This window comes from Sarcophilus harrisii, chromosome 4 (genome assembly GCF_902635505.1).
Source record: "Sarcophilus harrisii chromosome 4, mSarHar1.11, whole genome shotgun sequence".
In the NCBI taxonomy this organism is placed as follows: domain Eukaryota; kingdom Metazoa; phylum Chordata; class Mammalia; order Dasyuromorphia; family Dasyuridae; genus Sarcophilus; species Sarcophilus harrisii.
Genome location: NC_045429.1, coordinates 207,327,275 through 207,354,315, shown reverse-complemented (window position 1 = coordinate 207,354,315; position 27,041 = coordinate 207,327,275). Strand labels below are relative to the sequence as shown.

At 34.1% G+C, this 27,041-nt stretch overlaps 1 protein-coding gene across 2 annotated transcripts in view; it reads left to right on the top strand.

Moving 5' to 3' along the window:
* Positions 1-4,179: 4,179 nt before the first annotated feature.
* KLHL32 (kelch like family member 32) overlaps positions 4,180-27,041 on the top strand; it is a 213,110-nt gene continuing 190,248 nt past the window's right edge. Inside the window, exons 1-2 of one of the 2 annotated variants that reach the window (XR_004233644.1) lie at positions 4,180-4,276; positions 17,980-18,160. Coding sequence is in view for 1 of the 2 variants with exons in the window: in XM_031964500.1 (XP_031820360.1) it covers positions 4,263-4,276; positions 17,980-18,160 (195 nt within the window). In the remaining variant the exon portion in view is untranslated. The remainder of the gene's footprint in view (positions 4,277-17,979; positions 18,161-27,041) is intronic. The other variant, XM_031964500.1, reaches the window with a different exon arrangement.

The following is a 27,041-nucleotide window of genomic DNA, read 5'->3' as shown; positions in this document are numbered from 1 at the left end:
TACCCTTCAGATTCTATGTTATGTCCTAGTGTTTATTTCTATTTTATTAAAAAATTTGTTAAGTGCCTGTTTTATGTATTAGATTTAAGGAATACTAAGGGAGATAAAACTTGTTCTTAAAGAGCCTAATAAGGATGGGGATAGAAAGATGTTTCCAAATAACAGTAACACAAGATAAAACTATATTAAGTGCTAAAAAATTGTGTAGAATATGAACCCCTTGAGAGCAAGGATTGTTTTGTTCATGACTTTGTATCTCCAATATCTAGCATAGTGTACATAAGTACTTAATAAATTTTATTAAATAAATTGAGAGATTTGAGTGAAGTGGTATGAGAAATTTGAGAAGAGATAATTTTGATGATGGGAAGAATTGCTGGGAGGAGGTGAGAACTTTTTATTTAGGGTTCCAGGTCAGAGTAGAGAGCTGAAGTGAAGCTAGAGAAGCCATCTTCCACCCTATGATTAAAGGTGCTTACATTAATAGTTCTCATTAAAACAAAATGAACAGACAAGGAAAAAAGAACCCAACCATAGAAACTTATTATGAGAACAGGGAAGACTGAGATTCATCTTCAGAGGAAGTAAAAAAAAGTTCTTCTACACCAAAGAGTAACATAAATGGCTACCTGTCTAGAGAGAATTTATAGAAGAACTCAAAAAAGACTTCAAAAATCAAATCAAGTTTTTCAATCTTAAAGAAGACAATATTTTTTTGAAAATTTGAATTAGACTGGGGAAGCTAGTGAAATTGTAAGAGATCGGGAAGTAACAAAACAAAATATAAGGAATGGAAAAATAGAACAGGAAACAACAGATCTGGAAAACAGAAGAAGAGGTATCATAAGAATAATTGGACGACCTGAAAGCTGTGACCAGCAAAAGAAGCTTGACACAATAATGCAAAAAATAATCAAAAAACATTAACCTGGAGTGATAGAATTTGACGAAAAAGGAGAAGTAGGAAAAAAATTCTACTGACCACTACCTCAAAGAGATGTTATAACTAAAACATGTAGGAATATTATTGCTAAATTTCAGAACCTTCATATCAAAGGGAAAATTCTCCAAGAGACCAAAAAAAAATTCAAATATGCTAATGCTATGGTTAGAATTGTACAGGATTTATTAGCAGCTACAATAAAAGATCACAGGCTCTAGAATTATATATATATATATATATATATATATATATATATATATATATGGCCTATGATTCTAAAGAATACAAAGAATTACTATATATATATATGTTTATATATATATAGTAATTCTTTGTATTCTTTATATATATATGATTTTAGTTTTTTTGATTGTGTGTGTGTATATATATATATATATATATGATTGTAATTCTTTTTATTCTTTATATATATATAATTTTAGTTCTTTTGATTGTGTGTGTATATATACAATCATATATATGTATGTGTATATATATGTGTGTGTATATGTGTACATGTATGTTTATTTAAACAATGTATATATAAACGATCACAAGTACTAGGCCCATATCAGGAATGGGTTAAATAGGGAATGATGCATATATACATACATACACACACATGCACAACACACATACATATATATATATATATATATATCATGAAGAGTATAGCACCCTTCAAAATCTATAAAGAAATAAGTGAGAAGGGAATAGAATAAGGTGGAGTATAGAAGGGTGTGTAGATTTATGGTTGTAGGATAAGGTATATTAATTAGTGGAAATAGGATAAAGAGGAAGGGAAAGGGTGAGGAGAAGTTAAGTAATAGCAAGGAAAGCTAAGAAGTAGAATTAAAGTAGAAGAGTTATCAGAGATAGGAAATAAGGTATATACAAACATTATAACAAGGATCAAGAATAGATTTTATTAGGAAAAAAAGTAGAGGTAATAATCATTTATCTCAGACAAAGTCAAAGGTTTAATCAAGAGAGAAATTACATTATTTATATATCAGTCATATTAATATTGCTTTAGATCCATGTCTACATATTTGTAAATGCCTCTGTGTGTGTGTGTATATATATATATAATATATATATACATATATATATATAAAAGTATTGTGTATGTAGGTAGATAGGTATATGTATGTGTGTGAATATATATATATATATATACACATACATGCCACATGAATATTATATGTATATGTATATACAAAAACATTTATGCTGAACTATATCCTGCTGGAGAGATGGGGAGGATGAAAGGGGTAAAAAATATAGAGCACACAGCAGTGAACAAAAGAATAAGCAGAGAAAAGATGGGCAGTCAAGAATATGGTTTCTTCTATTATTTTATATGCTTCCTTGAAATGGAAATTTGTTACATATTTTGAATTCTGATCTGCTGGGCACATGATATTTTTTTTAATTTTCCTTTTCTAGCTTTCTTTTTTAATTTTGTTTTATTTTGTATTTAATTTTAAGTTTAAAAAAAAAAGGGAAAAAAAAGGATAATCCGCTCTGAAAAAAGAAGGTTACATGGGCAATAGTGAAGAAGGGAAAAACCTAGAAATGTGTAAACATTTCTGTTTCTAGGAAGAGTTTATTACATTTCAGTTTAGATTACAAGATAATAAGGTCCTAAGCTAGGGTGGTTATGGTAAGACTGAAGAGAAGGATATGAATATAAAAGAGATTGTGAGGTAGTCAATTTAATAGAGTTGGCAATTTAGAATCTTAGAATGTAGGAGCTGAAAGAGATCAGAGAGATAATTTAGTCTTTAACTCCCTTATATAGATAAGACAAGGAAAGTAAGAGCCACAGCAGTGAGCTGACTTGCCAAGGATTGCTCAGCGGCTAAGTGAAAGAATTGGAGAGGATTTCTGCATAGTGAGGAAGATAGAAGAGTCAAAGGTGATTCCTATGCTATTATTATCAGGAGAAATGTAGAGAGTGAGATGGAGGTGAATAGATTATTTTGTGGGAAGATAAACTTATTTGTAGATATGTTGCTTGCAATTTTGATGAATGAGTTAATTTAAAAAAGCATTTACTAAGTAATTATTACCTTCCACATACTACTGTGCTCATCATTGGAGAGACAAATATAGGTAAACAAGATCATGTCTGTCCTCGAGGAATATATGTTTTGGTAGGAGTGACAGCAAAAAGAAATGAGCAACCATGGGAAACGGAGAAGAGGGGACAGTTACAAAAAGTGCAGTGGGAGGTGGTGTGGTATGGAGATGACTAGAAGTGGTGGAGTGAGCTTCAGGTAGATGAGGTGGAAGAAAATTCATCAATCAAAGACTGGATCCTGAGGGTGTGAGATTTATTTCTTTTTTTTTTGAAGGTTAAATTATGCCAACTTTATTCATATTATATCCCTGACATGACCAAGCATGGAAGTTACTTTTTTGGGGCAATACCATAAATTTTTTTAATTAAAGCTTTTTATTTTCAAAACATATGCATAGATAATTTTTCAACATTGACCCTTACAAAACCTTGCGTTCCAAATTTTCCTCTCCTTCCCCCCACCTTCTCTCCTAGATGACAAGTAATCTGATATATGTTAAACATATTAAAATATATGTTAAATCCAATATATGTATACATATTTATATAATAATCTTGCTGCACAATAAAAATCAGATAAACAAGGAAAAAAGAGAAGCAAAATAAAATGCAAGCAAACAACAAAAAAAAAGAGTGAAAATGTTATGTTGTGATCCCCACTCAGTTCCCATACTCCTCTGTCTGGGTGTAGATGACTCTCTTCATCACAAGATCATTGGAACTGGTCTCAATCAGGAGATTTAATTCTTTTGGAAAGAGGCATAGAGGTGGAGATCTTCAGTAAGCTGTGGAAATAAAAAGCTTTATATTTTTGGAACTCTTCAGTTCTTTGCCTTTGTCCTGCTGGTCTCCTGTGCCACCTTCTTATAGCTCAGTGTGATCCTCAAGTCCCTGATGTTTACACACATTTATACATTGTGAGAGCTATTTGGGGTCATAAAGTCCAAGTCCCTACATAATGCAGGGGAGGAAATTTCTCCTGAGTTCCAAGAATATGCAAGATCCTTAACATTTATAATCATATCTGGCTTATTAAGTAACCTAATAGTTGAGACGTTTGCCTCAGTGCACCCCTTTCCAAGTTTTAGGATTACCACTAATCATGAAGATTCAGAATGCAGTTGTGTTTTTAGATTAATATGTTTTTCCTTCTCCTCTTTTGTTCAGCTGGAATGCTTGCTTATTTCTCCAAAAGGTTTTAAAAGCAGAGACACAGGAGCAGAAAATTTCAGAATGCCGTCTGAGAGGTATAGTGATGAATTTTCCTGGAGGGTGTCTTGGCCACTTAGTGTGAAGCTTTTCTGAAATACAAAGCAGCTTCACTAGTTAGACCTTTTCTTAATCTAATGTAGCACAAAGACTGAATGCTTTGGTCTTTTCTGTGTTGCTTATAACCGTCCCTTCTTTTCAAAGTATTTTTTAGATCACTCTTCCTTCATTTCTTTTCTTCTAATAGTTTAACTCTGCTAATATCAAGTGTGACTTGAAAATCATGTGGATGATGTTTTAACATATGCTTTAGGACATGAAATCCCTCAAGCTCCAGACAATAGCTAGCCTTCCTTACCTTAGAAGCTTGACTTCATGAGTAATTTTGTCAGATGTCATGCTGGGGGCTACACACATAGAGGGAAAAACAGAACAATCTCTTCCCTCAAAAAATTGATATTCTCCTGGCTTTGTCACCTGGTGGACAGCTTTTTTTTTTTTTTAACTTAAGCCAGCCCTTGGATGACATTTGGCTGTTAGACCTTTCCAGAAGCCTTTCTAACTTGAAGTAGAACCTAATAGAGCTTGAAGTTTATTGAAAAAGTCTTTTTTTTTAAATTTTTTTTTATTTAATAGCCTTTTATTTACAGGATATATGCATGGGTAAAAGCCTTAATAACTCAAGGTCACCTGAATAGCAGGAAGACCTTTATAGTGGAGGATTTTACTGTGTGCTGTAAGTTATAGAATTAAGTGAGTGTTTGTTATATCTCTGAAGCTCCCTCAATAGGTTCCATATTTATTCTTAAAATGCTGTTATTGCTCAAAAACATTTTTAATTGTGTTTTTGGATTTCATCAATAATAAAAAGTCTTGGGAGACAGCTAAGTCTGGTGATCAAACAATCAAAAATTTATTGATTGTTTACTGTGGCCAGGCCATGTGCTATGTTCTGCGATTAAAAATGAAAGTGAAAACCTTCAATGAATTTAGGCTCAAATAAGATAATTTATATAAAGTACTTTTCAAATCTTAAAGCAGTATATATAAATGTTATTTTTATTATTATTATTTTATTATTCTATCAGTGCAAAACAATATGGGTGTGTTTCTCCTATATAAACAACATAACAAATAAATATGGCATTTTTAGATTTGCAAAGCTTTGCAAATAATATCTCATATTATCCTCACAAAAAACTTGGAAGGTAGGTCTTATTATTATTATCTCATTTTACTGATGAGGAAATTTAGATAAAAGTTAAGTGATTTGCTTAGCATTATACAACTACTAAGTGCCTAAGGTAATTTTTGAACTCACATTTACCTGACTTCAGAGTCAGTGCTTTATCTAAGCCACTTACTTACCTGATGTGTTTATATGTGTATGTGTGTGTGTGTATAAAAATACACATATCTATGTTTTCAATAATTTATATCCACAAAGAAATGTGAGGTAATGTGTGTGTGTATGTATGTATGAATTAGCCGCTGGGGCAATCAGAAATGGTCTCACATAGTAAGTAATACTTAGCTTACATTTTAAAGAAAACTAGGGATTCTAAGGGCTGTGAGGAAAGAGAGAATGCATTCCTGGCATATTGGAATATCCCAATTTAAAGGCTGCTTAAAGACACAGAAATGGAAGCTGGGCTGGTGTGTGTATGGAAAAAGTTAGTTTGGCTACATGAAGAAGGTAAGAAAGAGAGTATAGCTGGAAAAATAAGTTTAAGTATGGCTGTCAGGGCTTGATATGTCAAACAGGGAGTTAGTATTTGTTACTTAAGCTAATAGAGAATAATTGGAATTATTGAGTAGATGAGTAATTTAGTCACATATTTGTAATTTAGGAATACCGTGTTAACCAGTGTGGAGGATGGCCTGGGACAGGGAAAGACAAGGAAAGAGAAAGCACTATCCTTGGTATCAAATGATCTTATATTCTAACAGAAGAGATAACATGTATATACCTATATAGGTACATAGACGGAGTAAATGGAAATTAATCTTGAAGGGAAGGCATTAGCAGCAGAAGAGATGCATGTGTATATATCTACATATATATTTATATTTATACAAGAAAGTATATATATATATATATATATATATATATAAATTCAAATAGATACAAATAATTTGGGAGAAGGGGGGCATTAGCAAAGTTGGATGGGGACAAAACAAAGAATTCATGTAGAAGCTGGTGCTTGAACTAAATAGTAAAAAAGTTCAAATTTTCCGAAAGGCAGAGATTTTATAAGAGATTGTATTATAACTGGAGGATTACTATCTTGACAAACATGAGGAAAGAAAAAGAAGACACGTTTTTCAGGATAGCAGTCTGTGTGAATAGGAAATTAGAATAGAAGGGTAGTTCTGACATCATCTAAATAGACATAACAATTAAACCCATGGGTGATGAGATCAGTAAGAGAGAGAATATACATAGAGCAAAGAAGAGGTCCCATAATAGAAATTTGCTGTATATAGATAATTAGGGGTTAGATTAAACTGAGAATAACCAGTCAAAACTGGAAATAAATAAGGAAATAACAAAGGATTATACTTGATTGGGTCAAAAATAGAGACAAATTTCTTTTGCATTTCATCAACTAGTTTGGAAGGTAATTTATAAAATGTTTTGAACAACAAATGGTAATATCAGAATGTGTGTGTATAGACTGTCTCTGAAGGACAGCACCTTTTTGGATGTATGATTTGTGATATGATTGTTTGAAAAATCTGTCCCCTTTAGTATCACACCTTATATTTCTGATTATTTACCTTCAGACATGACTCCATCATTTCTTAGTTAGGTACTAAGCATATCAAATGTTATTCCTAATAGCTTTATCCTATATTTTCTTTGTTGCCAGGTAGCATTTAACTTTGTAAGGTATTTTGGGATGTAGTTTATAAGAAACATTCACTAAGAAAATAAAGTTGGATTCTATAATAAGAGCCTTTTAACAACCTGTCAACTAAGATGAATAAATTTCTTTTAACATTCATGCATTTCATTTGTATGAAAACCTCTTGAGAGAAGTAGAGGAAGAAGAAGGCCCCTCTGGTTTATCATACAGAAAGCATATATGAGATAATCATGAATAATTTTATTACTATTAAATTCATGAAAAGCTAGATGAAACTATTTGGAAAAAAATTGTATTGACACTACTCATTTTTCTTTTTCTTTTCTTTTTTCTTTTTGTTTTTTAGTGTAGACCATGGTGTTTAAGAAAAGTATGGATTTTTAATGATATTTGGTCTTTTTTGATATGCAAATATATCATCTAGTTATTGGTCTTCTTATTTGAAAACTAGTTGCACAAAATGACTATTTTTGCATGTATGTTTTTGTATATTTAAATACTAAGTAAAAGTGGGTATAGAAGTTGACATGAATTTTAAAATAAAATGTTGTTGAGTATGCAGATATTTGAAAATGTGCAGCTGTTTAAGAAATTTACATCTTCAAAATGTAGCTGATCATGCACCAAATTTATTCTGTAAAAATGAGTCTTGGGGCTCTATAGAAAACTCAGAAGAGAAAGTCTTCTTTATAAAAATTTTTACATTGATTAAAATCAAACTAGTAGAGTTTGGAGGGATATAAACTCTACCAGAACATTATTAATCTATACCCTTCTTTGATCCATGCATTTTCCTGTAGTTAAACTTAGTTAAACCTGGGCTTATCAGACGTTGCTGAGAAATGTCTTGCTTGCCCAGGGAATTTAGGATTTTCCAGTGTACCATTAGAGTTAGGGCAGTCAGGATAAAGCACTTTGGTATTGTTAGGGACAGACTGGCAGTTCCAAATCTTCTGAGTAGGGTCCTTTAAAATTGTAGTGGTGTGAAAAAGACAAAGACAACTTCTATTCTCATGAGATTCTTGAAGATATTAAAAAATAAGCTGATTTAGAAGGGCTCACCCCTAATCAAAGGAAGTTTACTTTCTGAACTGGACATGCATGTCTTTTTTTACATGGCAATCTTTCTTCGATAATAGATCTCCTTTTTAGAGGAACTAGGCCTTTGAACTTTCTTCAGAAAATTGATATTTTGCCTCTTTCTTAGTTAGAGAGTCATAACTAGGGTGAAGGGATAAGGGCTTTGCCCCATAACCATCCCTTTCCCCATCCAAAAAATAAGAAAGTATACATTTTTAACACAGGAACTTTGACAAGACGGAAAGTAAAGAATATCCCTCTAATATTAAAGAAGGGAAAGGGATCCACATGTGCAAAAAATGTTTGAGGCAGCCCTTTTCGTAGTGGCTAGAAACTGGAAATTGAATGAATGCCCATCAATTGGAGAATGGCTGAATAAATTGTGGTATATGAATGTTATGGAATATTATTGTTCTGTAAGAAATGACCAGCAGGATGAATACAGAGAGGCTTGGAGAGATTTATATGAACTGATGCTAAGTGAAATGAGCAGGGCAGGGAGATCATTATATACTTCAACAACAATACTATGTGATAATCAATTGTCATGGAAGTGGCTATCTTCAGCAATGAGAGGATACAAATCAGTTCCAATTGATCAATAGTGATCCCTGGGAAATGAGTATGGACCACAACATAGCATTTATACTCTTTCTGTTATTGTTTACTTGTATTTTTTTCCAGGTTATTTTTACACAATTCTTTCTAAATCTGATTTTTCTTGTGCAGCAAGATAACTGTAGAAATATGTGTCTGTATATATATGTATGTATATATATATATATGTATGTATATATGTATATTGTATTTCACATATACTTTAACATGTTTAACATGTATGGGACTACCTGCCATCTAGGGGAGGGGATGGAGGGAAGGAGGGGAAAAGTTGAAACAGAAATTTTTGCAAGGGTCAATGTTGAAAAATTATCCATGCATATGTTTTGTCGATAAAAAGCTATAATGAAAATAAAATAACATAAAATACCCAATACATAGGGAAAAAAAGAATATGCCTCTAGCAGCCCAACAAAATTTGTTTTAATTACTTCTTATATTATGTTCAAATGGTTGATTTGAGTCATCATATTCTGTTCAGCTGTGATTTCCTTGCTCTGCCATACATGCTAGTTATATCTCTGCCTAAACTCCATTACTTCAACATAGTATCTCTGAAGGGTTCTTTTATTTTCTTCTTCTTAACTTCCTTTCCTTCACCATCAAGTATTAGAAAAAAAGAATGCTAAAAGGATAAGTTTTAGGAAATGTACTTAGGCATTTGTGATTTCCATTTCTAGAAGGGCCAAAGCAGTGAGATCATAATCCATAAAAACATGAGAGACAAATTGTGATTCTAACTAAGGGACTTTTTGGCAGCAGTCAGAAGTTTGACTACCACTTCTAATTTAAAAATAGCCTTACTTATAGTTTCTATTTACATGTGGCTCAGTTTATTATTAATGACTATTTACATCAAATGGAGCTTCGTATCTTCATTAAGAAGCCATGTATACATATGGACTATCCTAATGAAATTCTTTTGGAAATTTTAATCTGTGATGGAAAAAAAACCCACTTGGAATACTATAATAATAATTTTTAGGCTTTTATTTCCTGCCAAGTGTCAGAAGATTTGTCTTTATTTTTTAACAGTTTGTAGCATACTGCTTCCAAAATATTTGTGATCTTTTACCAAATGTCTTAAATAGTAAATAGTTTTAAATTGTAATAAAAAAGTGTATATTTAAAAATTGAACTGAACTGGTTATGTTAAAATTTTGTAACAATAAATTTATTGCAGCCCTGAGCCTTTTATTCTTTGCCAAGTTTTCACTTAGAGCTGCTTTTTCCTGGCAAGATTTAAACCCTGTCAATAGAAGTCTGTAATGCAAATACTGATTCAGCCATAATAATAAGGATATAAATTGTGCTACTATATTGAGGAAATAAGAAAGGACACATTAAAAGGTAATTATTGTGATGCATTCATCCTCTTTGCTCAAGTCAAATTTCAAAATACCCAGCATTTGAGAGGACATAAAAGAAGACAAAAGAAATTTTGTAATTTCCAAATTTTAAAATTTTAAAGTTCAATGATCAGAAAGTCACATTTCCCTCAAAATTCTTCAGTAAGGAACTAAATAATTTTGTTATATGAATTTAATTTTTATTGTCTTGTTATTATGTTTTCTTTATATTAGGAAAACATGTGTAAACAGTCACTATAAATTGGTTGTACTACAAAAATAAAGGTTGATAAAGATTTTGTTATTTTCCTTGAGCTTGGAGATTCTAAATCTTGTTAACAAGATATTCATTTTGTATATCTATGTGCATTTATTTTATTGGAGAAAGAAAAATTACACTTGTATTCTTTCTGACATATATTTCTAAAATGTTCATCTATTTTTATCTGGTACCTTTTAAATATATTTCATTAACATGTTTTTTCTTACTTTGCCTACATTTCCCATTAAATTTCATGCTTCCCCTTTGAGAGCGTCTCCTCTCTCCCCCTACTTATGAAAAGGAATAATATAGGGAAAAAATGCAGTCCAGCAAAATTAATCAACACATCAACCTAGTTCAATATTAAATAATTATTAATTATTTACAGACTGTAAGACAAATGTTTTACTATGGATCTTTAAAAAAAAAAACTTTTTTTTTTTTCATATTGAGGGCAAAGAGAAAAAAATAAGTGATGAGCCTGATATACAGATGATAAAAAAATTTTTTCTAGCCTCTGGGAACTTTCTTTACCATTTCAGCAAATCCATAATTTCAGTATTATGGGTGCAGAATGGTGGTGCCCATCATTGGTATAGAATGCAATCCATTCCATTCCTTCTCTTCCTGTGGGTTCTTGTCCATATCCCATCAAATTTCTAAGGGGAATTACCCAGTCTGTTTTTGCCTTTCTTTTTATCCTTAGTGCTTAGTACAATGCCAGGCAGATAGAATATTCTTAATAATAAATATTTATTTACTGATTCACTTTCTCTAGATCTTTTTGCTTTTCTGCTATACCAAGGCAGTCGTATTTAGGCTATCCATTTGATATCTCTCTCTTCTGTTTTGTGATTTAGACCAGTGTCTTTTCCTATGATATATTTCCTCAGTGTTGTCCCTTCCACCACTTTTTAAATATGAGTCAGCCCTGGAAAACTGCTGTAATCTTTTTGGGGTTACCTTATTATATCTCTTGATTTCCACTAGACCCCTTGCAACTTTGAATCAAAGAATGTTTTTATTTCTTTAAAAATATGCCTTCTGTGAAATGCTCTGGGTGCATATTCAGTCAACTGTAACCATTTCAAAATGAACTGCCACATTTCAGTTGAAAATAATCCTCCTACCTTCCCACGAGCACTTCCTTGATCTCCTTTTGTCATTTTTTCTCCTTGTCACTGTGCTGACATTCCCAATCTTCCTGAGTCAAGAGGACCTAATAAGATTAATTGGCTGTCCACTTGCATTTCATGTGAGTCCTGTTCCATCCATTCTGAATGTATCAGTGACATGAAGAATACAGCTGGGTATTTACCTCAGTTTATCAAATGAATGACAACACAGTCTTAGTAAAAATATCATGGTTTGAGCCAGCCTTGTAAATGGAGCTGCCAAAAGATTTTTGAGTCATTTAGGGAGTTGGATTGGCAGAATACTGTCTAAGTAGAGGAAGTAGTCCCCATTGCTCCACTACAAACAAACAGTGTACTGGGTTGGGCAACTTGGGAGAAGCAACCAACCTTCTTCTCCAGTTAAAAGCCCTTTATCATTGCAGATCATTTTTATAAAGTAGCCAGGTGCAAGAGTGGATAGAGCATTGGGCCTGGGAAGCTTCATCTTTCAGAGTTCAAAACTGCCCTTAAACACTTAAAAGCTATGTAACTCTGGGCAAATTGCTCCTCATCTGTAAAATGAACTGAAAAAGGAAATGGTCAACCATTCCAGTATCTTTGCCAAGAAAACCCCAAAATGGAGTAATGAAGAATTGGATATGACTGAAATGACAAAACACACACACACACACACACAATTGTTTTCAGAGCATGTCTGATCATTTAGTAATTGAATTAAAAAAAAAGTATTTGTTTTATGTTATATCTTCTGAGGGAAGAAGTAGAAAAAGATATTTTGGGAAATGACAAAATATAACTTTTTAAAATGAATGTAATAACTAAATGATCGTCTCTTATTCCTACCTACTTTCATTTTGTTGGGAACTGATGAAAGAATACTCCAGTCAATCAGCCAACAGGTGTTTATTAAGTGGTTTCTTAGTGCCATACACTGGATTAAATTCTGGGGATATAGATTCCAAAGCAAGTCTGTAGCTCTTCTTCAACTTAAATTCTCAGACAGTTATAAGGCACTAAGAGTTTAAATTACTTGTGCAGGGTCACAGAACCAGTATGTATCAGAATTAGGGTTTGATCACAGTTCTTCCTAGTTCTGTGGCCAATTTTTTTTTTTGCTTTTTATTTCCAAGATATATACATGGGTAATTTTTCAGCATTGACAATTGCGAAACCTTTTGTTCCAATTTTTCCTCTCCTTCCCCCCAACCCCTCCCCCAGATGGCAGGTTGACCAATGCATGTTAAATATGTTAAAGTATAAGTTAAATACAATATATGTATACATGTCCATACAGTTATTTTGATGTATAGAAAGAATCTGACTTTGAAATAGTGTACAATTAACCTGTGAAGGAAATCAAAAATGCAGGCGGACAAAAATAGAGGGATTGGGAATTCTATGTAGTGGTTCATAGTCATCTCCCAGAGTTCTTTCAGTGAGTGTAGCTAGTTCAGTTCATTACTGCTCTATTGGAACTCATCTCATTGTTGAAGATGGCCACATCCATCAGAATTGATCATCATATAGTATTGTTGTTAAAGTGCATAATGATCTCCTGGTCCTGCTCATTTTCTCATCATCAGTTCATATAAGCTCTTTAGGCCTTTCTGAAATCATCCTGCTGGTCATTTCTTACAGAACAATAATATTCCATAACATTCATACACCACAATTTATTCGGCCATTCTCCAATTGATGGGCATCCACTCAGTTTCCAGTTTCTGGCCACTACAAAGAAGGCTGCTGTGGCCAATTTTCTATACTAAAGTATACTAGACTAGTAGACTTCCTGTCTATAAAACAATGTGTGGAATATATGCAAAATGTACCTAAATCCAAGGTGGGTTTTTTTTGAGGAAAATCATTGGCAGCTAGGGGATTAGGAAAAGTTTCAGGTAATTGTAATATTTGGGTTGAGCTTTGAAGGAAACTAGACATTTGGGGATGTGGAGGTGAAGTTAGAATACAATTCAGGTCTAAAGGAGATGGATAGTATCTTTTGGGAAGAGCAACAAAACTTCACACTTCCTAGCTATGTGACCCTGGGCAAGTCATTTAACCCCAATTGTCTCAGCAAAAAAAAGGGGGGCAGCAAATGTTGGGATTTGGCACCAAATATTGGGGTTCAGTTATGTGAAGAAGTCACAATGACATTTCTTTTCGGCAAAAGGTAGGGTTATTTATGAGAAGAGGTGACACAAAATGAAGAGGTAAATTAGACACCAGGAGTGGTAAATATGAAATAGATTTGGTAGAACATATAACATTTAACAATGGAAAAGACAAGTTCCTTAGTGGAACTCACAGTAAACCAGAAGAAAGGGAATATTCCCTGAGGTGGGAGTACACTATGGTCTCTTTCTTTACAGCATCACATTATTTCACCAATGTTTTTTCCAAATCAGTGCTGTCAAACTCATTTATAAACAAGAGCCACTACCTAGTGCATGAGGATCCATGTGGGGACATATTGATTTAGAAAACCACATATTAATAATATTTGTGTTTTATTGAATTTTTATTAAATGTTTTCAAATTCTATTTTAATCTGGTTTGGGCCATGTTCTAAAGTGTTGACGGTTGTTTGACACTTCTATTCTGAATCACCTGAGCCACCATCCTTTTAGAATTTTCTTCTTTAATATTCTTTTCCCTGTGGGTCTTGCTCTCCTAAACTGAATTAAAATTCATTAATAAGTTTTTGTATGGTTATTTGAACTAAGGTGACATTCGTGTTTTGGAGCCAATAATTTGACTGCAGAAGGTGGGGATTTCTATAATTCTGGCATCATAAGAAGAATAGAATGGTTGGTGGGACTTTTCATAATCTTTCCACATTACAAAGGCAGATGTATAAAAGTAGGGCTTGCCATTCTATGATGGTGATAAACAGCTCTCCTTAGTTTGATTTTTGATCAATGGGAATTTTCATGAGAGCCTGTCATCTTAATTTGATCAGATCTTTATTGCAGTTTTAATTCTTGTGAGTGAATTAGCCATAGATAAGAGAGATTCCTTCCGAATGCTCTGATTCAGCCATGTAGGTCCTAGGCCATTGTAGGAGTTGGATTTAGTTTGACTTCTTTCTTAAGCACCCTTTGCTTTGTCACACTGGAACTCCACAAAGAGTTTGCATTAATCTGATCAATTGGGCCAAAATATACATACTAAGGCTAACTACAGTTGTAAAGAATAATAAAGAATAAAGTCCCCCGATATAGTGGACCAAAGGTAAGAAGTGGTAGGTCTAGTCTCTACTTTGTTAATAACTGCTTATATGATCTTGGACATACCCTTTTCTGACTCTGGGACTTAATTATCTATAACAACTGCGTGGTAATAGGTAATCATTAAATGAACCTTCTAGCTCTAAATTATTGTTGATGATTTTCCATTTTTGAAGAGTATGAATGAAATAATCAGGTAATGTTTTGTACATGAATTGGATTTAAATGAGGCAGAGTTACACAAAGTTATCAGCCTTACTCTCTCTTCAGAAGCATTGAAGTCCAGTGACAAACACAAAAATCAGAATGACCCAGGATCCATTTTGCCTTTAGTGAAATAGATCTTGAGATACACTCAGCACTTAAAGAACTTTTTTTGTAGATTTAAGGCATAAAAACCCTGTGTTATGTAAGGAATTATGGACACCTACTGAAATGTTATTTACTAGATTCTTTAGATGTTCATAAAAAGATGTGTGGAGAATAATCTGAGCTATATCTCCTTTTTTCATTTTAGAGAAAGAAAATTATTTAATACATTCAAAAACCCACAATAAAGAGGAGACTTAAGTATACAAGTTTAAACATATTTGATTCCAGCTTTAGAAACTTCCATTAAAGCATGCTGGGTTTCATTTGTTGTTCTCCCTAGGCAGCTTGGATTTCAAAGACCTCATTTTAAGATGCTTTGATCCAGTTTGCTTTTATATGATATCAGCTTGAAAATTCTTCCCTAACCATTGTTTGTTTTGCTTTCTGTAATTCATTATTGGTCTTAGGTGCAGTATTATTTTGAAGAAATCTTGCTAATTGATTATGTTGTCTCAAGAGATCTGATGGTCAGCATTTATGGTAGAAATAAGATTCTGAAAATGGGTTGCACCCATTTCCAAGCTTTTGTCCTCTGCCATGCTGAGGTTTGGAGGGAAGAGTAGAGGGGAAAGAGAGGAGCAAAAAGGAGAGGAGGGGATGTAGGGAAGGGGTAGGGGAGGAATGGAGAGAGAGAGAGAGAGAGAGAGAGAGAGAGAGAATTAAGTATATATTTTTTCTACTATGGCAATAATTTGGTTAAACTTGTATTCTTTGTGATAGAGTATAAACGTGATTGATTGATACACATGGGGAGAATGGAAATGAAAGCATTATCAGAGCCAGGACTATTGCAAGTAAAGCCTTATAAATATAGATGTATGTGCTTCCTAAAGCAATAGGTCTGATGGGATTATTTTCTAGGACCCCCATTGACTACAAAATGAAGTGACAAGTCAAGTGGCCTCAGTGATTTGTCTCAGTTTAACACCCTTATTCTAACTCAGAACAAATTCTATATTATACTAGCCTGACTTTGGGATACAAAGATTGGGATGATTTGGTCCAAGTGACTGTGTTGGTTGCCCTTAATTCAAGGCCCTCAATGACCTGATTACTTTCCTCTTAGAATATTTGCTTCCTAATTCCCTTTACCAAACCAAGAGTATACACACATGTATATATGCACATATATGTGTGTGTACTTGTGTACACATGTGTGTACGTACATTACATATTATATATGTATATATACACATGCATACCTTTACATAAATGTGTATATGTTGTGCTTGAGGTTCAGTTCCAAATGATGACACTGAGGAGAGCAATTGGCACAATGGTCTTTCTTTTTGGCAAAAGGTAAGGTTATTTATAAGAGTTTAAGGACAAAATGAAGAGTTGAATTAGACATTAGGAGTGATAAATATGAAATAGATCTAGGAGAGCATATAACAATTAACAATGGAAAAGACAAGTTCCCTAGTGGAATTCACAATTAATCAGGAGGAAGGGAATACTCCATGAGGTGGGAGTACTCCGTTGATTGGCATTTTAGTTAAATCCATAGAGGAATTTAGCACTTTTAAAGAGTTAGTTAGCTATAAGGAGAAAGGTACCATAAAGCAGAGTGCTGTGGCAGGCTAACCCATAAGGCATTCAGCAAAGATGGCTAGGGCTGTGGACAGATTTATAGGGGAAATTTAACTTGAGGGGTTTGCCATCATAGCATGGCTTTCTTTTGGGTACAGTAAGGTTGTGTTACTACAAGACCTCTTCAGGGGATGAGCCTGTAAGGTTGAGCTGATCCCCATCGGCATCCTTCCTTGCTTACCTCAGGGAGTTGTTGCCATGCTATGCAAGTGGAGTGATCTTATCAGTATTTTAGGGTTTCTTTGCCAGCCCCACCACTAACCAGGATTTCATTACACATGCAATACCCACACAAATATATATATATATATATATATATATATACACACACACACATATATATATATAATATGTTTTTTTTTTTCCTATGAAAAATAAGGGGCAGCTATAGCACAGTGGATAGAGTGCCAGGCCTGTCAGGAAAGTCTCATTTTTCTAGGTTCAAATCCTCCCAAACTTACCAGCCTTTTGACTTTGGGTAAATGTTTGCCTCAGTTTTCTCATCTATAAGATGAGCTGGAGAAAAAAAAATCAAATCACCCCAGTATCTTTGCCTAGGAAACCCCAAATGGGATCACAAAGAGTTGGATAAAATTGGAAAGCAACTGAACAAATATACCTATGTAAGTGTCCCAAAAGTCTTAGTACCATTCTAATTAATGTTCAATTTAAATTAGATAAATTAAGCTTAAATAGCTTAAAATACATAAGTTTTAATAGCATAAAACTGCATTAAAAATTTTGGTTTCCTCTGGTATATACAAATTCATAGCTTTAAGATTTACGAAGACATTTTAGCCAAAATTTGAAATAGGTAGTGCAAATAGTTTTATTTCTACTTTACAGTTGAGGAAATTGAAACTTGAAGAAGTTAAACACCCAGGTTTCAGACCAAGGCCATGTTGCCACTCCAGATTCAACCATCAAGGCCAAGTTCAAATTTCCTATTTCTTCTCACCCTCAACTCAGTTACTCTTCTCCCTTAGGAGCTCTAGTTTTTTTTTTTGTTTTTTTTTTTTTTTTTCCCCTTCTAGTAGATTATAATTTTATAGAGGGCAGGGGCTAGGCTCCTCTTTTTATCCCCTGAATTGCCCCTCCCACTCTTACCCCAACAGAGTGGAATTTAGAAATGTTTTGATCAGGTCTGTTTTTTTTTGTTGTTGTTGTTGTTGTTGTTGTTGTTTTCCCCCTGTGTAATCATTGCACCATTGACTGGCTTCATTTATTTTGTTTGTAGCATTCAAGAAATGCGGACAGGCCGGAGGCTTTGTCAGTCCGATTCTCACCATGATGCTGTCCTGGCAGCCTTGAATCAGCAAAGAAGTGATGGTGTTCTCTGTGATGTCACCCTCATAGCTGAAGAGCAGAAATTCCATGCCCACAAGGCTGTCCTAGCAGCATGCAGTGATTATTTCCGAGTAAGTAAAAATGAATTTGTTTTTTCTCTTCCTTCCTTCGTACCTTCTTTCCTTCCTTATTTCCTTCCTTCCCTCCTTCCCTCCTTCCCTCCTTCCCTCCTTCCCTCCCTCCCTCCCATACCTAGTAATTCAAGTGTCTGAAGCTGGATTTGAGCTCCGGACTTCTTGATTGCATGCTCTATCTGTGGCACCACATAGCTGTCACTTCATTGTACTTTTTGATAAAATAATTTAGAAATGCAGAATGATGTTCTGATAGTATTGTTGTCATCAACCATTTAAGGACAAGTCCCACAGGGACTTTGTGACTCTCTAAGTGATGGAACCTCTTCAAGGTGAACCAGAGGCTGGAATCAGTCTAAAAGCCATCTCGGCTGCACTAGAATTTTCCTGCATTTGTTTTAGTGTGAGACAGATCTCATCTCAACATTGAGGATGGGATAAAATACTGTTTCTCACTAATCTTTGACTTTTTACCTCATGAGTAAATAAGGCTTTGTCATTCAGTTTAAAAAAAAAAAAAAGAAGTGACATTTACTTGATTTTCAGGGCTTCTTTTGGTCTGAATCTCTGATTTTATCATCTTTTTTTTTTTTTTTTTTTTTTTAACCATCTTTAGTTCTGCAGACTTGCCAGTTATCTGTATCTTGGAACCCATAGAGATTTACTTGGTGTAGTAAGAGGTTTAAGAAACTTGGATATGCACATATGAGCCTGCCTCCTTACCTCCCCTCCCTAGCTCCCTCCTTTGTATATGTGTATATAGTTCTATTTGCATGGGTATTGTCATTTGTATTAGACTGAACAATATTTGTCCCTGTCCATAGGTTTCTTCATAATAGCTTAACACAAATAGCTCTTTTTTTCCTCATCTTGTACCTGAGAAGTGAGAGATGAATATGTTGCTAGTTGTGCCAACCTAGAAATCAAAACACATGTTGAGAATTAACTTGCCACATTTCTTAGTTCAGATGAACCCTTCACACTCTGTACTTTGCAATTATAACCATTTCTGAAATGTGACATACTTCTTTGTCTTTCAGGCCAGCTTTCCTTTATCTGTGAGCATGTTATCAGAATTGAAAACTTGTCAGTTAGCCTTGTTCTTAACTAAATTCCTTATTGATATAAATAAGATCTTCATTTATTGGAATATAGCAGGAACCAGGACCAAAAGATGACTTCCCAACCCCAGGAAATTTGATTGTGAGAGCCTCAACTCTGATTTAGACTAAAAGATTGAAAAAGACCCTTGTCCTATAGTAGTGTGAACCAAAGGAGGTGGAACTAAGAGACAAGAAGAGAAAGAATATACTCACACCTTTTCAGAATGACTCTTATTATTTTCTTTATGTTGTAGCTTTTCAGAGAAATTGGACCCACCTACATCTTAAAAGGATGTACAGTACCTTTCAGGCTGCAAGAGTTTTTCACCTGGATCCATGAACTTGTTTGTAAAAATATACACACATGCAATTATATTTCATTATAATTATTTCCTTCATATTTTATTTTATGTATTTAAAAACATTCTCATAAGGACTTCACCAGACTGATAGTGAGCTCCAACATACAGAAAAAAGGGTTAAGAACTTTTGCTTCAGGGCAAATTAAGAATTTTTTAATAGTCCAATCTGGAACTTGCTTTCATTGATGAAAACATGATTTGTATCTGTGTAGCTGAAAGATGATTATCTTTAATAAATCTCTAATTACAAGGCTAGTTCGAGGTTATTGGTCATTCCCTCATATCGCAGTATTCATTTCAAAGCTTGCAACAATCCCATGAGGTAACAGTTCAAAATACTTTATCCCCTTTTTATAAATGAGAAAATTGAGACACATAAAGTCTCAAGGTCTCAAAGAGTTTCTAAGTAGTAGAGATCAGAGTTAAATTTAATTCTTCTAACTTCAAATTTAGGGACTTTCTCATAATATCCCAGAAGGTGGCAACAACACCGTCTTTCCACTACTTTTAGGGAGCAGGTAGGAATAACAGATAATTGTTTCTCAGTAATTACTATGTGCACACTTGTCCAGGGTTTCATAACAGAAGTGGCAGAGTTCAAACCTCAATCAATTTTCATGTGAATGATCTCTTTGTCTATATACTATTGCCCTCACATACATACACACACACACACACACACACACACACACACACACACATATATATATATATATTATGTATTTTACATATATAAGGATAATTATCAGTTCACATAATTAGCAATTGATCTTCTTAAAAATTGTCACGATTTGAAGGAAGCTATGTAATCATTGAATAATTATCATCTTGAAAATGTGTTCACTTCCAGTCTTCCTTTTTCTTATCAAAGCCTCAAGAGCACAGTAAAAGAATGGTTGTTTTTGTTAGTGTGCGTGTATATAGAGATAAATTGCCTTTTGTTGTTAAAAAGCATGACATTCATTATTTTCCATCAAAGCTGTCCATATGGTTTGGCTGTGGCTAATGACTTTGCCCCTGGCATTCAGAGTCTAATGTTGAGACTTCAGCCCTGTGAATGCTTTGTCTAAAAGAGTGTACTGTGTTCACAGGGAGTTTTCATCATTGCCAAATTATTGCATGTTAATCCTGAATTCTCTCATTTCTGTGATGACTATAATTTGGGAGAGAGAGAGAAAAAAAAAAAGCACATCTTAATTTGTCAAATTAATCTATAATTTGGGAAAGGTGTCAGGATATCATCCTTGAATGAAGCATTTTGACCATTATGTTCAATGATTAATGTGCTCACTTTTGCCCCAAATAAAACTATTTTTGATGTGTCACATTAAAGCTTTTATTGTGCTTTACTACCCACCAGTTATTTGAAGCCTGGTATCTATTAGGAATCAAAGATAATAGACTGATAATGAGGATATTTTAATTAGCTTTTAAGGGAATATATGAAATCCTTTCATGAGAAAAATTCAGAAGTTTTAGCAAGACTTAAGGGAAAATGGATAAATGAGCATACCTTTAAAATATTTGTATAATTTATTCTTTGGGTTTTGTCATAGTTACAATGGTAAAGGAAACATTTATCTAGAATGTAGTTGTCTTTTGTGGCACTTTGATAGAATTTTAATGATGAATATTTCTAGGCAGTAGCAATATAAGAAAGGCACAAATGGAGTTTCAGTAGGACATTTTTATTCCTTACTCTTTTTTTTCCTTATGATGATAAATCTATTTGGTTTTATGCTTCTATGGAACATTTGCTTTCAATGAGATTTCTCTGTTAAGCTCACCAACATTTGAATCTAGATTTCTCTCATTTAAAAAAAAATCCAGTAGAGAAGCTATTATAATTTCAAGAACAAATATGCCCTGATAATAATTTTCTTAAAGCTTAACAGTGACAAAAATGAGTGAATCACATAGTTACCAGGAGAGTGTAGATAGCTCAGTGATGGTGTATGTCACTAAATAATTATAGCAACTGCCATCATTGCAATTTTGATAGATTGTTAACTCAGACTCACCTGTATTTTTCCTAGTAACCCTGGTAACATTTTATATCACCACTGTAGTTAAGTTAAATCACAATAACATCTTCCAGTTTAATCAACTGAAAATATACACAAAAATATCGCACATTTCATGTAGAAAATTCAAAGTTGTTTTCCCCCTCCATTTCCTCTAAGAAAAGGGGATAGTAATTTTATGTCTCAGAGCTGTTGAATGTGTCATAAAAATAATGAAAGTGGATGGGATTTTTGAGAGGGGGTGAAAATACCTAATACATAATATGGCTTCCTTCCCCATTTGAGGAAAAAAAATGCCATCCATGCATTCATTTGTTGAACAAACATTTGAATAACTACTGGGTGCAGATGCTGTGAGAGACAAAGTCATGGATAAGATATAGTACCTGCTCTAAAGAACTTCACAATTTAGGAGGTAAAATACATACAAAAATATCTATAACACAAAATAAGATGCAGTAAAAGTCTGTGTTAGACAGTCTTTGCTTAATTGAAGTCATAATGAGCCAGATTTTCTCCTGTTCTTAGACAACTTCTTATTAATAAGTTAAACATTTAAGGAAATAGTTCTGGATTGGTCAGGTATAAGCAGTGTACATGGTTTATCTATGATGTTAGTGTTAATGCATTAAAAAGTTATTTAACATTGGCAATATCTTTGTATTCAAGGTTTTTTTTTTTTTTTTAATAATGGGAACATATTTTGTTTTCCCTTGCTAGTCCTATTCATAGACAGCTACTTTTCATAGTAATAATGAGGTTTAGATTTGGGGTACCCAAATGAAATTAGGGTTTCTTGTAGTCAGGGAGTTAAATAAGGTCTAAATGAGGTCTGGTGGCGGTGCAAGGGTAGGGAGTTCTGGGATTCCCTTTGGGTGGTACAAGAGTCCCCTGTAAAGGAATTTACAGACCCAAAAACCTATATTAATAAAAGAGGTTTATTATGGGGATTGGAAGTAAGGTTCAAGTCTGGTTAAGGAAATAGGTGAGAGTAAAGAGAAGGGGCACTAGAAACAATATTCTACTGGGCAGAGAGTCCTTGGAGTGCCAGGCATAAGGCTGGCATGTTTCAACCCTCTGCAAAGAGATGATTTTAGTTTGGCTCTTTTATGATGAGAGCTTTAGCTAAAGGGGGCCCGTGGGTGGAGTCCCAAGTTGGCTCAGATCCGTGGGGGCTGGGACCCCCACGGTCCCAATGGCAAGTAATCTAATAGATGTTATATATGCTAAAATATATGTTAAATCCAATATATGTAAACATATTTATATAATTATCTTGTTGCACAAGAAAAATCAGATCAAAAAGGGAAAAAAGAGAAAAAAATGCAAGCAAATAACAACAAAAAGAATGAAAATGCTATGTTGTGATTCACATTCAGTTCCCACAGTCTTCTCTCTGGGTACTTTAGATGGCTCTCTTCATCACAAGATCATGGAATTGATCTCAATCATCCAATTGTTGTAAAGAGTCATGTTCATCAGAATTGATCATTGTATAATCTTGTTGCCACAATGATCTCCTGGTTCTGCTCATTTCCCTTAGCATCAGTTCCTGTAAGTCTCTTCGGACCTCTCTAAAATTATTCTGCTGATTGTTATACGACAATAATAATCTATAACATTCATATACCTTAACTTATTTAGTCATTCTCCAATCAATGGGCATCTACTCAGTTTCTAGCATCTTGCTACCACAAAAAGGGCTGCTACAAATATTTTTTTCACGGCACATCTATTTTTGTAACCATTTTATTGGAAAAGGAAACTATAGTCAGTATAACTTATCAACAACTAGCATATTTAGGAGTTAGAATTCGAAGCTAGGTCTCTCTTCATTAAACCATAGTTGTTTTTGAAAGGAAATATAGGATCAACTCTTACATTAGAAAGATTTTGTTAAAAGATGAAAAATAAAGAATTAAATAATAATACAAGTTAAATATCAATCCAAGAGCTATCAAAAGAGTACATGATGAATTACCCAGTAACTACATAGAGTAGCCCAGAAAGTCAGTTAATTTTCCTGAAAATTAGGTTAATTTGATGTATTGTTGATCTAAACATTCTATTTTGTTCCTTACTAATCACTGTTTTCCTTCTTAAAGTCTCATAAATTATTCTTTTATGAGGACAGATAAATGTGTCAGAGTAAGAGGAAGCATTAGAGTCTTTTCTCTACAACTTTTTAACAAAAATCTATGCGCAAGACTGAATTCTGTTGAAGAAAGCTAAGCAGAAGTTACAGTGAGCCATTTTTCCATCATTGGATGGCTTAAAGAGACAAAAAGAGAGATCTTTGGACACTGAAGAGGGAGTTTGTGGGAGGGGGAAGTGAAAGAAAAGAGGGAGAGGGAACGGAAAGTGTTTGTGGATATGCCTTTAATGGGGAGCAGTCTAACACCTAGAAACTTGGGAGGATCAAAACAATGCACTTGAAGGAGATCCAAGGTGATCCCTGAACAAACCCCTGGTGTAACCATCTGAAAGCTCTGTCATCCACTATCTAGTGCTAGTGTTGAGGTCTAGATTTGGGGTACCTAAATGAAATTAGGGTTTAGTTAAGGTCTGGTGGCAGGTTTGGGGTACAGGAAGTCAAGCAAAGCTCCCCTGTAACCCCCTTGGATTCAGCGCAAGGATACGGTGGCGGTAAATGAGGTCTAGTAGCGGTGGGAGTCCCCAATAAAAGCATTTATTAGCCCGAAAGCTAGATTGATAAAAGAGGTTTATTATTGGGTTTAGAAGTAGGAGATAGGTGAAAGTAGAGATAAGGAGGGCACTGGACAGAGGGTCCAGTGGACAGAGTGTCCTCACATGGCTAGCATGTTTGGAATCTCTGCAAAGAGAGGTTCCCAGCAGGGCCCTTTTGTAATAGGAGACTTAGCTCGAGGGGCTTTTGGGTGTAGCCCCAAAGTTGGCTCAGATCCGGGTGGGGCTGGGACAAGTCCTGATCTTCTATTGGAATTCAAAGGGACCAGGATTTGTGAGTCAAAGGGTAATTTACATTAACGGGGGGGGGGGGGGGGTTGGGAATCAAAGCTTGGAATCTTTCCCACATCATTAGATCACAATTCTGCAAGTTTGGGTCTTTGCTGTGTACTGAGTGTGAAACAAGCACTGGAAGCAATTGTCGCTGTGTTGTTCTGATCCCAGGGAGACAGCCAAGTATCCCAGACCAAGAAGGAGCTGGTGGTTCAGTTGTTCTGGATCTGGAGAACCTTCTATTGAGCCAATAGTGAAGAAGTCAAGCAGTATACTGCTAAAACTGCCAGCCATAGACCAAAACCTGGATGACAAACTTGAAGAAGTTATTACAGAAAGGCAATGAAAATAGTAATCTTCAAAGCACACTCCTTAGGGAGAATTGAAACCTAGCAAATCCCCAGCTGAGGCTGTGAAAGCCTCAGGAAGGACACAAGACAGAAGTTTGGCTCCTGAGTCTCTCCCCTCACCCTCTGCTGGCTCCCTGAAGAATTCAGAGCTTATCACTGACATAAAATCCAAAGCCAAGAAGTAGTAGGCTGAAGAATGAGTAAACAAAGAAAAAAACCTAGCCATAAAGAACTATTATGGTGACGGAAGTTCAAGATACAAAACACAGAAGAAGAAAATGATTTTTAATAAATCTATAAACAAAAGCTTCAAAAATGATGTGATTTGGACTAGAATCTAATAAGAATTCCCAAAAGAGTTAAAACAAGAATTAAAGGATCTAAAAATGATTATAAAAATCAAATTAGAGCAGTAGATGAAAGAATGGGAAAAAAGATAAGAGCTAGGAAAAAACATATGAAAAAAGAGTTAACTTTTTAGAAAAGGAGGTACAGAAATTTACTATATAAAATAATGCCTTGAAAATTATTCTATAAGGTTTTGCAAGGGTCAGTGTTGAAAAATTATCCATGCATATGTTTGAAAATAAAAAACCTCAATGATAAAAAATAAAAAATTGTGATAAAGACTCAATGAGATGTCAGAAATAATAAAACAAAGTCAAAAGACTGAAAAAAGAGAAAAAAATGTTAAATATCTCATGAGGGGATAAAGCAACCAACATGGGAAACGAATTAAGGAGAGAGAATTTAAGAATCATGGACCAACCTGAAAGCCAAGAACAATAGAAAAAAGTACTTGGTCATCATATTTGAAAAAACACTAAACAATTCTTTATAGATATCTTAGAATGAGAAGACAAAGCAGAAATGGAAAGAATTCACCAAATTCTGAAAGAAACTTCAATATGAAAACTATCAGGAATATTATAGGCAAAACCTAGACCATCCATTTAAAGAAAAAATATTGTAAAAAGCCAGAAAGAAATAATTCAAGTACAAAGGAGCTGCTGTCAGAATTACAGAAGATTTAGCAACCACCACTTCAAAGGAACAAAGATATTCCAGGAAGCAAAGGATTTACAACCAAGAATCACCTACTCAGTAAAACTGAGTGTAATGCTAATGGATCTTTAATGAAATAAAAGACTTTCAAGAATTCTTGAAGAAAATACTAGAGTTGAATAGAAAATCTGACATAAAAGAAGCCAAGAGAAACATAAGGAACTAAAGAAACTTAAATTGTTTATATTTTTATTTGAGAAGATATTATGTATAGCCCTTCACAACTTTGTTGTCAATAAAGATCATAAAGAGATAGATCAAATTAGACTGAAGGCCTGGATGTGACTGTTGTGTTTTAGATGATTAAAGAAAAAAAAAAAAAATGGAATGGGTAGGGAAGAAGAAAACATTGGAAGAGATGGGGAAAAAAGGAATGAATAGGGAAGAAAAAATGCTTTGAAAGAGAGGGGGAAAAAAGGCATGGGTAGGGAAAAAGGAATGCATTGGAAGAGAGTGGAAGAGAGAAGAAAAACTGGGGAAGGTATTCTATATAAATAGGATGTCTATATAAAAGGAGTTTGGACAAGGAGGAGGCACTGGGTGGTGCACTTGAACCTTACTCATCCATTCTAGTGTAAAGAAGGAAAGATAAACATGCACAAAGCTCAGTACAGAAATATAACTTATTCTACAGACAAATTGGAAGGAAAGCAGATTAAGGGGAAAAAGAGAAAAATGAGGAGGATAGGCTAAGGGTGTTGTTATTTAGAATCATAACAGACTCTTAAAGAGGGAGAAGGAGCAAAAAAAAGAATGATAAAAATAAGATGATAGGATGAAAAATAATACATTTAGCATTAGTAATTGTAAATATGATTAGGATGAACTCACTCATAAAACATAAGAGGAAAGCAGAATAGATTAGTACTCAAAATCCAATAATATGTTGTTTATTATAAAATAAAAACCCACACAGAACAGATACACACAGTTTAAATAAAGGGCTAAAGCAAAATCTGTTATGCTCCAGTTGAAGAAAAAAAAAATGTAGCAGT